This window comes from Bubalus kerabau, chromosome 14 (assembly GCF_029407905.1).
Source record: "Bubalus kerabau isolate K-KA32 ecotype Philippines breed swamp buffalo chromosome 14, PCC_UOA_SB_1v2, whole genome shotgun sequence".
Lineage (NCBI taxonomy): Eukaryota > Metazoa > Chordata > Mammalia > Artiodactyla > Bovidae > Bubalus > Bubalus kerabau.
In genome coordinates, this window is record NC_073637.1 from 12,814,370 (window position 1) to 12,830,981 (window position 16,612).

Genomic DNA, 16,612 nt, shown 5'->3' on the forward strand with positions numbered 1-16,612 from the left:
TGGATAAGCAACAAGGTCCTATTGTATAGCACAGGAACTCTGCTCAGTGTTACGTGGTGGCCTGGATGGGAGGGGAGTTTGGGAGAGAATGGATACGTGTGTATATATATGGCTGAGTCCCTTTTCTGTCCACCTGAAACTGTCACAACATTGTTAATTGGCTATTCTCCAGTATAAAAAAGAAAGCCAAAAAAATATTGCCCTGCTAATATTTTTACATTCTCACTAAGTCCTTTGAATAGTATAAATAAAACTTCAGCCTAAGTTATGCAGATTATCATGAATCCTGAATAATAATACTTATTATAAATAACATTTGTTGAATATTTAGTACATATTAGCCATTGTTCTAGGGGAAAGTTTTATTAAATAAGTGATTAAGAGTTGTTGGAAATAGTGCAGAGCTCTTGTAATTGAACAGGATTGGGGTATATGTTTATAATTTTGTTAACATATAGATATTTTTATTATTATTAACATAAGGATAGAATGAATCAAGGCTAAGAGAAAACAGCAAGTGATAAACAAGCCAATAAAATTACAAGGTGAATTCACTGAGGAGAAGGAGTAATTACTTGAATTATTATTTTTTTGTTTAATTAACATTTATTAAGTGTCTTCTGGGTAACAGGCCCTGTCAGGTACTTTTACATCCGCTGTTTTATTTAATTACAGTGCCTTCATCGCTTGCAGATAAGATTTCCCGTGGGCTTTCTTTGACTAATGAGTTAACCTAGCCCGTGGTTTGCAGTCCTGTTCGTGCCGTACAGTCACCTAGGGATCTTGGGAAAACTATAGTGCTAAGGTTTCATCCTTAGAGATTCTGTTTTAATTGTGCAGTCTGGGGACCCAGCAGTGGTATTTTTAAAGATTTTCCTCCTGCCCTGGTGAATTTTGGTTGAGCCGGAGTAAGAACCACTGTGCTAGGCCATTTGAGATGTTATTTCATTGGCACAAAAATATTGTTTTAAACTCTTCAGCGATAAGCAGCTATTGCAAGCTTTGGGAGTTTGCTGTGCCAGGTGGATACAAGTAAAACGTCTGTTTACCTTTGTCTGTTTCCTATTAAATGGGATATGGAAAGGGTCAGAATAATGATTGAATGAAGCAGGCTAGAAAATGTTACCCTCAATGTCCCGGACCCAGAATTTCCAGGTGCACTTCATTTGTCACCTGGGTTTTGCTCTGTGGTGGTTTCAGAAACATCATGCCAGTGACTTGCATAATAAGTTTGTTCGTTTGGTTTTTGTTTTTGTTTTAAGTAACTTCTACTCTAAACGGCGCGTGTGTGTTAAGTCGCTTCAGTCGTGTCAGTTGTGACCCCATGGAGTGCAGCCCACTAGGCTCCTCTGTCCATGGGATTCTCCAGGCAAGAATAGTGGAGTGGGTTGCCATGCCCTCCTCCAGGGGGTCTTCCCAATCCAGGATCAAACCCACGTCTCTTATGTCTCCTGCATTGGCAGGCGGACCCTTTCCCACTAGTGCCATCTGGGTTCCTTTAAATGAAATACATACATTGGTACAGAGTATCGATCTGTGAATAAAAACTTTAATAAGAGGACACAGGAATTATAAGGAATTCTTTTGGTGGAAGGGTTATATAGGTCAAAATGGCCTCCTTAAAAATTGTGTTTGCTGTCACAGTAAAGTTAATATCAAAACATTTTTTAAAAAAGAGTGTTCAGGGAGCTCAGCTTTCCTTTAAAAATTGTTATAGCCTGAGATCACATTATAGAGAATTAAAAAGTGATCCATAATCCAAGAACATACCCAGACCCTAAAAAAGTTTTTTTAGTCATCTTCAAAAATAGGTCGATGCTTCAATGGGAGCTTTAGTCCTGCCTAGAGAATCCCAGGGGTTGTGAAAGTGTGATGTAATTGGTGGTCAGGTAAAGGGAAGATTCCATTGCTGTTGCTGCTAAGTCACTTCAGTCGTGTCTGACTCTGTGCGACCCCATAGATGGCAGCCTACCAGGCTCCCCCGTCCCTGGGATTCTCCAGGCAAGAACAGTGGAGTGGGTTGCCATTTCCTTCTCCAATGCATGAAAGTGAAAAGGGAAAGTGAAGTTGCTTAGTCAGACCTGCCAAGTATTTTCCCCTAAAATAAGCAACGTTTCTGGTAGGGGCAACTAGATAGCCTTCCGTTTAAGACCGTTGTCCCACTTAAAAAAAAAAAATTATTTAATTGGCTGTGCTGGGTCTTAGTTATGGCATATGGGATCTTCAGTAGTGGCATGCAGGATCTAGTTCCCTGATCAGGGATTGAACCCAGGCCCCCTGCATTGGGAGTTCAGAGTCTTATCCACTGGACCACCAGGAAAGTCCCTGATGTCCCCCTTTTAAAAACATTATATTGCGTTAGCTAAGAGGCCTTGGGCAAGTCATATCGTCCTTTCGGACCTGAGTTTCTTCACTGGTATCACAAGTGGTGGGGGTGTTAGTTTTCCAATGGGGCTTTGCTGAGCATCTGCAGTGGCTTAGGGAGCCCTGGGGGAGGGGTGTTGAGCTGACACCTCTCTGGGTTTTCCACACTGGTCTCAGAGCTGCTGTCTGAGGGCAGCTCTGGGTGGGTGCTCCTTTGCAGAGACATTAAACCCATTTGTGTCTGCATGCATTTTTGAGGGCCTGGTATGAATCAGGGGTCAGTGCCAGGGGCGGGGGACAGCAGAATGGCCAAAACGAGCGTCCGCCCTCAGGTAGCTTCAAGTGTTCTGGAGGCGACAGTCTACACAGATAATTCAGCATTTCTTGAGCTAGGTCAGGGGCTGGGGGAGGAGAAGGACGTTGGGCAAATGACTGTGAGTGAGTCCTGGGTGCCCTTTTTTTTTTTTTTTTTTTAAAGAAACAAATGACAAGTAGGGGACAGCTCCCTCCTTGAGTCACTGGCTAGTCACTCCCGAAGGGAAAGGAAAGAGGAAGGACAGGGCCCACGTGGGAGGCTTGGCATTTCCCCGAGTGGACTCAGGGACGTGGCTGTGCTGGTGCAAGGGCTGTCAGGCCAAGAGGAGGATCTGGGGTCTCAGAAGACCGCAGGGTCAGCCCTTAGGACTGGGAGGGACCCTGAACGTGTTTGAATGTGTTAGTCACTCAGTCGTGTCCAACTCTTTGCCATCCCACGGACTGTAGCCCACCAGGCTCCTGTGTCCGTGGGATTTCCTGGGCACGAATACTGGATTGGGTTGCCATTTCCCTCTCCAAACCCTAGGTCAAGGTCCTGGAATTTGGTCCAAGGGTCTTGTGATTGGGGTGGCTGGGATTCTGTGAATGCTTGACCCTCCTAGTCCAGGCAAATTGCCCTGGCAAGTCCACCTGCTTGCATGTCCAGGTCGACATACATGATGTCTCTCTTCCTGCCTCTTGTGCTTGACGTTGTGAACCAGCCATCCTGCCTATGGGCCTTCCCATATGCTGCCAGTTTTGCTTGGATCCCCTCAGTTGGGTAAATTCTAACTTGTCTTTTTGTTCGCAGCTTAGATAACACCTCCTTGGGGGAAGTCTTCCTTATACCCAGCACTTTCCCTCCTCTGTGGAATTAATTAAATACCCTTTTCTGTGATTGCCCAGCACCTGTACTCATTGGAAGCACAGCATCTTAACCATTGAACTGCCAGGGAAGTCTTTATTCCACTAATCAATGAGAGCTCTTTGTGGCTGGGACAGTTTAATTACTGGAATTAATCCCATGGCCACATGCTTGGCACGTTGAAGGAGCTCAGCAGATAGGTCTTGAGTGAATGAGTGTCCTCCCTTGACAGAGCAGCTGCAGAAGCTCAGCAAGGCTCAGTGACTTACCCAAAGTCACACAGCTCTGAAAGACCAAGAACGGACTGGAGCCCATGCTGTAAGTCTAAAGAGGAAAAAAGATCAGGTCCAGTTTCTAGAATCTCCCATCCAAGTACTAACCAGGCCCGACCCAGCTCAGTTTCTGAGATCAGATGAGATCAGGCGTGTGCAGAGTGGTATGGCGGTAGACCGGTTTCTAGAGTCATAGTCCAGCTTTTCTCTGTCCACAGAGAGGAAGTGAGAGAAAGTCACCCTTGTTTTGAGATGACTTTCTTTCTAGGGGAGACATACTCTTTCCTGGTTGTCTCTAAGTGATGGAAAGACCAGCCTCACATTCATGTTCTTGAAAAAGAGTTTTGTGAGAGCAAAATTTTTTTTTTTCTAATTTCTTTCTAATTTTCTTTCTAATTTCTAGTATGCTGCTGCTAAGTCACTTAAGTCATGTCCGACTCTGTGCGACCCCATAGACGGCAGCCCACTAGGCTCCCCCATCCCTGGGATTCTCCAGGCAAGAACACTGGAGTGGGTTGCCATTTCCTTCTCCAGTGCATGAAAGTGAAAAGTGAAAGTGAAGTCGCTCAGTCGTATCCAACTCTTAGCCACCCCATGGACTGCAGCCCACCAGGCTCCTCCATCCATGGAATTTTCCAGGCCAGAGTAGTATACTTTTTTCTAATTTCTAGGACTTTCACCCAGGACCTTAAAAAAATTGTTCCCAAATAAACAGCTTGTCTTATTTTCTGCTTTGTAAATCTGGTCAAAGAATCAGAAAGAAAGAAAATGAAATCTTTATGTAATTGGGAAACACGGTAAGCAGAGCTGAGAGGACTGTCACTGTGTTTCTGGGTGCCTGTGTGTAAGTGCATACACACAACACACACACGAGTGTGGACCTTGTGCTTACCTGTGAGGTCTTAACTTGTGAGTATGCTTTGTTGTTCAATCGGTAAGTCATGTCCGCCTCTCGTGGCCCAGTGGACTGCAGCCCGCCGGGCTCCTTTGTCCATGGGATTTCCTGAGTGGGTTGCCATGCCCTCCTTTAGGGGATCTTCACCCAGGGATTGAACCTGTGTCTCCTGCATTGGCAGGCGGGTTCTTTACACTGAGCCACCAGGGAAACTTGGTATGCCTATGTTGTTCTAAATGAAATGGCTCTTTTCTTTGGACACTGAGCAGTTTGGTGATCATTCTTGAAAAGGGAATTTTAAACCACATTCAGGCAACAGCAGAAAGGAAACCTGTACTGGTGAATGAGAGGATTGCTGGCAATGCAGCCAGAGTGGTTGACGTGATCGGCTGATAACATTCCCCCACGACAATTAGGCAGGGCCCCCAAATCTTTTGTGAATAAGGGAGGCTGGTTAAGTGGCTTCCGGTAGTCTCAGTCCCCGATGACAAGCAAAGAGAAAACACCTCAGGAAGCTAAAGATTTAATCAAAATGAAAGCCAGAAAAAAGCGTTCTCTTTCTCTTGCAGGCAATAATGAGTGTCTAGGCATTGCAGACCTTGCTCTGATCTTTACACTTGATGCTGGTGAATGGGTTCGAATGGGATATTGTTTACCTTGGGTTTTATAAAAACTCCCTTTGATTCATAAGTTTGTGTGAATCTCTTTTGTAAGAGTTTTGAGGGTGACAAGGATGGTGTAATGTACGTTTGTTTTCCGTTCTCTGTGGTGTAGATACCTAAAGCAGGAAGCAAGTCAGGGGTGGAATGACTGAGACCAGTTCAAATTCAAGTTGAGCTGAGTGTTTTTCTGAGACCGGGACTTGCTGACGTAGCCCAGAGTCCCAGCATCCTTTATCATAGAATTATGAGTCTGAAAGGATCGCCAGGCTCCACCCTCTATGTCCCTGGGACAATGCAGTCCAGCCAAACTGTACCCCTCCATCAGAGGAGTTTGATTTGGGGTTTCTCTTTGTTTGCTGTGCAACCTTCAGCAAGTTTACTTGACTTGAATATATAAAGAACTCTTACAACTTGACATCTCTGAATCTCCATTTCCTTTTTTTTTTTTTTTAATATCTTCATTTCTTTATTTGTCATATACCAGACTGTTGTGACTGTTAAATGAGAAAAACATTTGTGAAACATCTTCTGTAAAATATAATGGTCTGGAGAAATAATATTTGGCTTGAAATACTACTGGACAGAAATGTTATATTGGGTTGTTATTCTTGGTACAGGAAAAAAACAGTAGTGATTAGGATTTACTGGAGGCTTCTTGTGTGCTGGGGACTTGTGACTTGCCTAATCCTTGCTATATCTCTGTTTTGCAGGAGAAGAAACTGAGCCCTGGAGTTTGAGTAATTTGTTCAAGGTTACCAAGTTGGTAAGTGACAGAACCAGATTTGATTGTGGCCACCTGGCTTCAGAACTAAGAGCTTCATTTGAATTGTCTTGAGCCTCACAATAGCCCTCAAGAGCTGAGGTTCAGAGAAGTAACTTTCCCAAGTTCTCTTCACTGGTAAGGAGTTGTCTGAGTCTGTTCAGGCTGCTGTAGCAGAGTACCGTAGACGGGGTTGCATATAAACAACAGAAATTTAATTCTCACAGTTCTGGAGGTTGGCAAGTTCAAGATCAAGATGCTGGCAGATTCAGTGTCTGGTGAAGGCCCACTTCCTGTTTCTTTGTGCTATAACCTCACATGTGGAAGAGGCAAGAGAACTTTCTGAGGTCTCTTTTCTATGGGCACTAATCCCATCCATGAAGGCCCTACCCTCGTGACCTAATCACTCCCTAATACCATCATGTTGGGGGTTAGGTTCCAACATATGAATTTGGAAAGGAGATGCCAACAGTCCCTTTCAGAGTTGACTGAAAAATAATAACTATATCCAGGGGAGCTCATCAGTCCCCAAGTGTCAAAAATGGAGAGAAAGCCAAGCCAAATGGTTATATGAGCTGAAGGCACAATAACTTATGGGGCTTTTGCACCCACAAAGCAGCTGTAGAGTCTAGGGTTTAAGGTTTTGAGACCACAGTGGGCCTAGAAATGAGACTTGGGCCCAAGGTAGACATGAATTTCCAGGAGCTTTAAACATTACATGTCTTCATGAAAAAGGACTGGAAAAGCCCCACTGTCAGGAGAAACAGAGAGGAAGCTTTTTTTGAGTGGAGAGAAAGTCACCAGGAAGAAATGAAAAATCTGGTGCTATACCATATGTGGTTGTGGAATCTATATTGTTATTATCACGAGATATGAGAACTTGAGGTGAGAAATTAGTATAAAAACTGGCTACTGTTTACTGTGGGACTCTCTAGCACAACAGTAGGGATTGTGTTGTGTGTTTACACAGTCACTCCACTGGGTTATTTCAGCAACCCAGACCTGACAGACTCCCGCAGAAAGAACTCTGAAGATGAGTGCATAATTAAATCCTATGGACTGTTTAGGAAAGGAGTGACTTTGAGTTGAAAGTAAAAAAACCATCTAAAAGAGACTATAGACTGCTGTTGCTGCTGCGTCGCTTCAGTCGTGTCCAACTCTGTGCGACCCCATAGACTGCAGCCCACCAGGCTCCCCCGTCCCTGGGATTCTCCAGGCAAGAACACTGGAGTGGGTTGCCATTTCCTTCTCCAATGCAGGAAAGTGAAAAGTGAAAGGGAAGTCACTTAGTCGAGTCCGACTCTTTGCGACCCCATGGACTGCAGCCCACCTGGCTCCTCCGTCCATGGGATTTTGCAGGCAAGAGTACTGGAGTGGGTTGCCATGGCCTTCTCCGAGACTATAGACAGTATAGTTTTAAATGATTAAAAACTAAAAAGGATACAAAAATGCAATGAAAGGTGGAAAAAGAATAAGTTGATTTGAAAAGCTGCCACATAGAAGTGAAAAATAGTGATTGAAATTAAAATCCAACAAAAGCGTTAACTGACGGCCTAGATGTCGTGAAAGATACTTAGTGAACTGGAGGACCGTAATAACTACGTCTGTTTAGTCCTTAGTGTGTGCCAGCCACTGTTCTGTGTCCTGTTTTAACTCATTGAATCCTCAGAACAAACATCTACAGAAGGCGTTGTCATTATCATTTGTGCTTTACAAAGAAACGAAGGTGTCCTAGTTTAAACCACTTGCCCAAGGTCACAGAGCTGCTAATGACGGAGCTGGGATTTGACCCCTGGCTGTCTTTTAGTGTAGCCTAGAGTCTGTGTGTGCAGTTACTACACTGTAGAGTATCATTAAGAATAAGCACTAAGCAATAAAGAGATGGGAATACGGTGGAGAGGCATAGAGGAGTGGAGGAGAGGGTCTGCTTATGGCTCAGCACAGGGACTAGGGGAGAGGCAGCATGAGAAGACAGAATGATCAGCTGTCCCTTCAGATCTCCTCCACTTCTGAGGTTCCAAGAATTTGTGATCCTACTGAGAGCAGACATATTGTAAAAAGGGGCAGCAGAGCCTCAGTTTCCACTGTAGTATGCATCAATGGGCTGATGTTTGACAGAGGTCTCTGGGGGGAAAAAGAGAAGCCCTGACTAGCATTTGCCCATCTCTGTGGTATCAGTACTTCCACCATGAACAATTTCAAGCTACCAACATGATGTCACTGAACACGGGCTTGGGAAGAGATGTGCACAGTCGGCTCTTTCGAACCAGCCCGAGCCAGCTCAGCACACCAGTGCTGATGTTCATTCTGTTTTAAGCTCTGATCTCCGGGTTGTGCGTCCAAGGGGCAGAATTTTCAGGCAGTAGTAGAATCATGTGTGGTATCACGGGGCCAGGAAGAGTGGGACAAGAGTGAATCTCTGCCCTGCTTTCTTCCCTTGAATTTGATAAACAAAGCATTCTATGAATGTAGTTGGACAGACTGGCATCCTTATGACCCTGTTCGTGAGAGTAAAAGTGAGTCCAAACTCTTTGAAGGCCATTCCAGCATTTTAAGTGTTTGTACCTTTTGACTCTTGCAACCGCAAGGATTTTATCTTGTAAATCCCATCTTTCCTATATATAAACACACACACACACACACACACACACACACACACGAAAGTGAAAGTGAAAGTTGTTCAGTCGAGTCCACCTCTTTGTGACCTCATACAGTCCATGGAATTCTTCAGGTCAGAATACTGGAGTGGGTAGCCTTTCCTTTCTCCAGGGGATCTTCCCAACCCAGAGATTGAACCGGGGTCTCCTGCTCTGCAGGCAGATTTTTTACCATCTGAGCCACAAGGGAAGCCCATATATATTTAGTTTCCAAGGATTTTATCTTATAAATCCCACCTTTCCTCTAGTAACACGTCTTACCTATAGTGTGAAGATGTGTGTAATGTAAGCTCCTTGCAGCATTGTTTGAAATAGCAAGTCCCTGGAAGCAACTGAAATAAATGTATGTCAGAAAAGGATTGATGGAAGATATTAAGATATATCCTTACAGGAGAATACTGGGCCACTGTTTAAAATAATACGTCATATATACCAAAAAGGAATCAGCTACAGGATGCAATCCTTTTTTTTTTTTAATTGTTTTTCTTTTTATAGTTGGCATATAACATGAGCTTCAGGGGTACAATATAATGATTCCATATTTGGGTATATTGCTACATGGTCACCACACGAAATTTGGTTAGTGTGCGTTGCTGTGCATAGCTACACAGTTTTTTCTTGTGATAAAAACTTTGAAGATGTACTCTCTTAGCAACTTTCAAATATGGAATTCTTAATTTTTTTTTTTTAAGATTCATGGATCTATTTAATGGCTGCTGGGTCTTTGTTGCTGCGCTCTGGCTTTGTCCAGCTGTGGGGCGGCTCTCTTGTTTGCGTGCCTGGGCTTCGGTTGCATGGCTTCTCTTGTTGCAGAGCCCGGGCTCAGGAGTTGTGACTCACAGGCTTAGTTACCTCGTGGCACGTGGAATCTTCCCGAACCAGGGATCGAACCCATGTCCCCTGCATGGGCAGGTGGATTCTTAACCATGGGACCACCCAGGAAGTCCCAGAACACAGCATTATTAACTGTAGTCACTGTGCTGTACGTTACGTTCTCGTGACTTGTCTATTTTAGAACCGGAAGTGTGTATGTTTGACTCACTTTGCCTGTATCTCCCAACCCCCAACTCGCAACCCCCAGTCTGTTCTCTGCATCTATGCCTAGGGATTTTTTTGTTGGTGGTTTTTAGATTCCACTTAAAAGTGAGATAATAACAGTGTTTTTTCTTTCTCTGACTTAATTTCACTTGGCGTCATGCCCTCAGGGTCCATCTCTGTTGTGGCAGAAGGCAGGATTTCCTTCTTTTTTTACTGCTGAGTAATAGTCCATTATATATATATAATAGATCACACTTTCTTTATCCATTCTTTCCAGGATACATTCTTAGGTTAAAAAAAGCTGTATGCAGAAAAGTGTGTGTGGTATGCTCCCTCCCGTGTTTGGGGGGGTGCGGGTAAAGAGGAGGGATTAGTGCTTATGCAAACCCACCCCACACATACAAAAGCTTGATGATTTTGCATAGACTTTGCTGGAAGCACACCAAAAAAGAAGGTGGTTGTGGGCAGTACCATTTAATTCTTGAGAAGAAGTCAAGGTGATGGTGGGTTTGGGGTGAATGAATATCTTATTGTATATCCTTTTTTTAAGCAAAAAATTTTTTAAACATAAACATTGTTGTTAAACTCATTAACAAAAAACTTCCCTTTGTGAGCTTTCAGCCTGCACCCCCTCTTAGTTTTAGAGGAAATTGGCATGGGGTTGCTGACCCCCAGCCTTTATGGAACACATGCCAAGCACCAGGCACTTCCAGGGTTGTCATACTCTATGGGTCTCTCCATTGCCTGACTCTGCCTGGACTCCAGTAGTGGCCTGGTCAGTGTGTGAAAAATAGTAATCCCATTTTCAGGAAGAAGGGCGGCTAAGTCTTTGTGGGAAGTCACGTGGCAAGCAAGAAGGGGAAGTGGAATTCACGTGGCACTTGAAGAAATCTTAAAAGTGCTTTGGGAACAGAGAGAACCCAGCTGCTTCTTAGCAATCCCCGTTATCTGGTAGGCATCTGTCCCTCCTACCGCATCCCCAGCACCTCTCTTGAGATCACGTGGACGTGTTCCATCAGTATTAATTTTTCCACTTCTAAGATTCTTTGCTCTGGAAAGTTGGAGCTGTGTTCCTGGACCAGATGAATCGCTGATGTGTTTGGAAACCACAAAGGCAAGGAGAATGTGTCCTGCGATGTCCTCCTTTTCTGACTTATCTGCACAACTCTCCTGTTGAGTTTTGCATCATCAAAGATACAAGAGACACTAGCTCTGTTCACTTAAAAAGAGCAACCTTCAGGGCCTTTCTTAGCAAATTAGATGTTCCCAGAGGTGCTTCTGTTGTCGCCCTTTTTGTTTCCCGAGATCAGTCCCATTTCTAACTCATCCTGAAATGTCTTATGGAACCAGAGGCTTACCCTTGTCCTCTCTTTTTTATCATTTGGTAGTAAATAGGTTATTCATCTTCAGCGGGCTGTCATGATGTTTTTGTGATTATATCAACAGTAGTCCAAATAGGCAGTAAAACTGGAGTGAAGACTTAAGTTCATGGACTCAAAATCAAAAAAACCGACCTGAGTATTATTTAAGAGTGTAGCATTATCTGTAACAGTGGGGTGAAATTCTTGCATGGGAGGGCTGTTTGCTGGTGGCTGTTTCTATTTTGTGGGCTCAACCAGAGAGCACCCTTCAGAGCTTGTAAGTATCATTTCCCGTCGGGAAACGTGGGCTGTTGTGGTTTTAGTTTACTGTGAGACGACTCTATGTCAACAGTGTTATCTTGACTCCCGCAACCAGTAATTCTATCTTCACTGCCTGAATGCAGGTACAGAGGAGGTTGAAATGCTATTTCTTAGCTGACGCCTGTCCTGACTCCACCTTCCTATGCTCTCCTTGCTCTACGTAGTGTTTAATTAAAGCAGTTATCTTACTGGCTTTAAATAATTGTAGTTGTTTGTAGCTATCTCCACATCAGACCAAGTGCCAAGAAAGATGGTGTGGATCATCTTGCTTCATCTGTGCATAGCTGGCATGTAGCTGATGTCAGAACACTTCAAATTTCACGAGTTAGGTTTCTTTTGAGCCCCAAGTTGAACTGCCTTCCACAGAAAAGGGATTCGCTGGTTTATGTAGCTGCAAAGTGCAGGGATGGAACCGAAGGCATGGAGCCTTAGACTGTGTTGCTAAGGCTTACACAGGTTTTCCTCATTTCTCAGCGCTGCCTCTGATTTCTTTTTGGATTGTGGTGGCAAAGCATGTCAGCAGTTCTAGCAGCAGGGGGAAAAATGCCCCTTTCCAACAGTTCAGCAGAAATCTCAGGAAAGAGAGATTTCTTCTTCAATGTCTCTGATTGGTCTTCTCTGGGTAACATGCCTGTTCCTAACCCATCGCGGTGGCCAGGTGAATGCGATGCTCTGATTGGCCACCTTGGATCAAATGCCAGCCCCCGAAGAAGCTGGAGTAGGGTCTGCTCTCCCCAGAGCCCAGGAACTGAGAATGAAGGCAGGCAGATGTTCCCCGGGGAAATATGGAAACCATTTGTGAATGGGGGGTAGGCAGAAGCAAGATGTCCAATATAGTATGTTTTTAATCACTGTTTACTCAGTGAATGAATTAACAGATGAATGAGCAAACAAGTTCTGCGGCTGATTCTCTGAGCGGGTTCTATGATAACCGGAGTGGGGTTTTAACAGATGGAGCCTTTGCAGAGAGCCTTGAAATCAAGTCATGTAAGGATGACATTAAGTTAGCTGAGATATTTAACAAGAAATAGACATATGATAGCTGTTCCCAAATGTTTGAAGGGTGTTCATAGGGACAGAACATTTGCTGGCTTCCTACTTTGTGTCATGGGTGCTGGGCTGGATGCTTTAATTGCCATCGTCCTGCTTTTATTTTCCTTTTATTTTTATTAGACCACCAATTTATGTTCATTATAGAAAATCCAACACTGTACACACAAAAAAAGAGAAAAATAAAAGTCCTTCCATTAACTACCTAGGACTAATTGCTATTAATATTTTGGGGTATAGTCTCTCAATCTTTTCTCCCTATTAATAGATGCATTAAAAAATTCTTATTTAAAAAAAAAATTCTAATTTAATTGTGATAGTTGTGTTTGTCAGAGAGAAATTGTGACTTAGGAAGTTGCCTGAGGTCCCAGGCTTAGGCACTAGAATTCTGGGACCAGAATTTGGTCCACATCTGTCAGCCTCCGAAGCCCTCTCTCATTCCCTGGTCTTTGATTTACCTGCTGCATAACCAGCAGTCTGTGTACTACTAGGGTTCTACTACAGTTCTGTTCTGAGAATCTTGATTTCATCGCTCTTTGTTTATCCACAGACTCATTTTTATTCATATACTCAGGGAATATTTCATTGGGTGCTTTGTGGGTGCTGGAGGTTGCCCAGTGGATAGCTGGTTCACATTCAGGGAAGAATGAGGTCCTTTCTCTTCCCAGAGACACTGGACAAAATTTCTGAGCTTCCCTCGGATTGGATCATCTCAGGACACACCTCTGTCTCTCAACCAATCATGGTGACAGAGGAACACTGATTGGCTTAGGCCATTCTGGACCCACCCCTGGAATTGCAGATGAGGTCTGAATGAATGAGGGATGCTGCTTAGCGGGAGAGAAATGGAATAGATGCTGAAGAGGCAACTGCTATCTCTAAGTGTTTAGGATCTGGCTATAGAAAGATAAGTAAGGCATTGTACCTACTTTTTAAAAGTTCACATTCTAGTGCGTTCCTGAGAGTTGGACAGTGATCAGAGGAAGGGGTATTTACATTGTTGAATGTAAAAATGCATTACGTAATTTTTTTCGTTCTTAGAGTGTCCTTGTCACAAAGGTGTTTCCATTTTACAGAGAGGAAACAAGTTCAGAGAGATTAAGTGGCTTGCCACAGTTGCACACCTAGGAGTGGAGCAAGGTGTTTTGAGGCTGTGGATCCCGTATTTCTTCCTCTCCCTATTGTGATAGTCATGGAGTTTTAAAATAGATCACTAACAGAGACCCTTCAAAGTTTTGCCTAATGACTCCTGCACAATAAGCAGGGCCTTGGGAGTAGTTACTGCTTTTCATTTCAGGCTTTTGTTAGAGGATCATGCCTCCTGTTTTTTTTCTTTTTAACTCTAGATGGGAGGAAAATGCCTCTCCCTGGTCCAGATAAGTAAGAGATAATTGAATGAGCTTCTGAGAAAAGCAGAACCATTGACAGCTCAGAATACATCAGGAGAGATGGTTGCATTCAGATACTTTTACGAAAATGATTTCTCTCTTTTTTTGACTTTGCTGCCTGAGGCTTCCATTTGGTTTTAAAATAGTAGAGTAACTATTATGGAATCATACACAATGCTTCCTCCCCCGGGCCCCAAGTTAACTCGTGTGTTCACAATACAGGATACATTTTTGGGTAAAGGGTTTATGGAAAGCCCAGTGTGATTCCTAAATTAAGCTGCCCAAACTAGGGCAAACAAGCTGGATTTTCTGGTTTTCTCCAGATTCTGCCGAGAATTAGCATTCAACAGAGCAAGAGATGATCTGCTGAAAATCACTTGTGTGCTGGTGGTAAGATGTCTGTATTCATGCTGTTGGCTGCACCCAACCTACAGGGGCTTTGCTGCCAGATGAAAGGCCCCCCCTTTTTTTGTATACATTCTTTTAAATTAATTGATTATGGATTTGGCCATGTCGGAGTCTTGATTGTGGCATGCAGGATCTTTGTTGCGTCATGCAGGATCTTTTCCATGGTTCACATGGATTCTCTAATTACGATGTGTGGGCTCAGTAGTTGAGGATCTTAGTAGTTGGGATCTTAGTTCCCTGACCAGGGATCATACCCGAGTCCCCTGCACTGCAAGGTAGATTCTTTACTACTCAAGGTCCTTGTTTTTGTTCATAGATCTCCTGATCTCATTTATTTCCATCTCTGCGGATGTAATTTCAACCTGAGAGAAATGAGCGAAAAGAGAGAAATCAACATGATGGTTGGTGATAAGCTGACCCATAAGGTTTTCAACTTAGATGCTGTATTTTTGAGATCCTGTGTCTGCTTTTCACTTCTTTTTCAGGTTATTAGTGATGATAATTCATTTATTAATACCTATTCACGTTTCTATTAATTTAGGCTATTGCGTTTTGGATCTTGGGGATGGAGAGCTGAACAAAGAAATAGTTACTAGTAGCCTTGTGGTTACTAGTAGTACAGTGGCTCTCCTCCGACCAAATCTCCTCCCAATCTGTTCACACTAGTATCGTATTTTTGGTTCTGATTTACTGCGGGCCTGGCAAACTTATGAAAGAGGAAGTGAGATCTGAAGGTAAAATGCATAGCCTTTAGCATGAGGTAAAGACCAGAAAAACCAGATTGCTGGGCTCATGTATTTGACCCTGGAGGGGGCCCACTGTGGTTGTTATTAGGACTGATAATTAGGGGTTGTTTGTTGCCTCATATAACCTCGCTCACCCGAATGATATGAACACCCCTGTCATAAAGGTGGCAGGATCATGGAACCTGGGAGCAGACCGGCTTGTATGTGTGTGGGTGAGTGTGTGTACACCTGGACATATGTGTCTGTATAGATGTACATCTTGCTGCCTCTGGGACAGTGGTTCTCAAACTTGTCTGTACGTGAGAATCATCTGGGGATCTTTTAAAATTTCAAAGCCAGGGCTACACACAAGATGAGTTAATTCACTGATTCTGGGCTGAGACACAAGCACTGGTAGTTATAAAGATCTCCAGCTGATTCCAATTTGCAGACAAGTTTAGGAACCCTTGGCGTATAAGAATTATAATAACAATATCATTATTATCATTTGAAGATGAGTAGGGGTAATGGTGGGCTTCCCTGGTGGCTCAGTGGGAAAGAGTTCGCCTGCCAATGTAGGAGACACAGGTTTGATCCCTGGATCAGGAAGATCCCCTGAAGAAGGAAATGGCAACTCATCCAGTATTCTTGCCTGGAAAATCCCATGGACAGAGAGGCAAGGAGTCTGGCGGGCTACAGTTCATGGGGTCACAAAAGAATTGGATCAGACTTAGCGACTGAACAACAAGAACAAGAGATAATGGTAATGACAGTGTTACTAGCCACCATTTATCATTTACCCACTGCTGCTTATAAGGCAGGCAGTGACCTGAGTATCTAAACAGCAGGATCACATCTAATCTGCACAGCAACCCTGCAAGATAGCTTTATAGGTGGTTGAATAAGGAAAGGAGGAAGTCATGTGTTTGTAACTGATGTCAGCTACGGAGTTGCTTAATCCAAAGTGTCAGGTGAAGTCTAGAAAGATGGAGTTGTTAGGCTCCTTTTGTTGATCCCAGAGTGACCACTGTGGTCATTGTTGGGGCTGAGATTTAGGGCTTGTTTGTTACCGCAGCATAACATGGCCCATCCTGACGGATGCAATCATCCTTTTTAATAACCACAGTTTGATTTAGAAGTCGATATGCAAAAGAACATGTTGCAAGGTTATAAATTGAGGGTGAGTTTATTTTGGCTTGTGGCTTGGAAAGAGAAATGAGTGTAGTAAACCAGGCTATTAATCTTGGGCTGGTTGATTCATCCATCAAAATCCAAGGAATCAGGTGTAATAAATTAATAAAACATAACCTTGTGTTTGCACAGCACTTTTCTCAATGGAATACATGGTGCTAATGCAAACTCATGCTGCAGCTGGTCTTTTTGACACATCCTAGGAGGACTGTCAGGTTAGGTAGGGCTATGTGTTACTGTGAGGTAAAAACAGAATCTAATTCACGTGGGAATCCGTATGCAACATCTATAGAGATGCCTGACCGGAGTCTTGATGAGTAGTTTGGACAGGAAGCGTGAGGGGGTGGGAAGGATGTTTGTA

At 43.6% G+C, this 16,612-nt stretch overlaps 1 protein-coding gene across 6 annotated transcripts in view; it reads left to right on the plus strand.

The window, feature by feature from the left end:
• The window catches only part of CYRIB (CYFIP related Rac1 interactor B), a 147,722-nt gene that overhangs the window by 32,768 nt on the left and 98,342 nt on the right, over nt 1–16,612 (plus strand). For 5 of the 6 annotated variants that reach the window (XM_055545783.1, XM_055545776.1, XM_055545773.1 and 2 more), the window contains one exon: nt 6,063–6,115. Coding sequence is in view for 2 of the 6 variants with exons in the window: in XM_055545773.1 (XP_055401748.1) it covers nt 6,063–6,115 (53 nt within the window). In the remaining 4 variants the exon portion in view is untranslated. Of the gene's footprint in view, nt 1–6,062; nt 6,116–16,612 lie in introns of those variants that run through there. The other variant, XM_055545779.1, reaches the window with a different exon arrangement.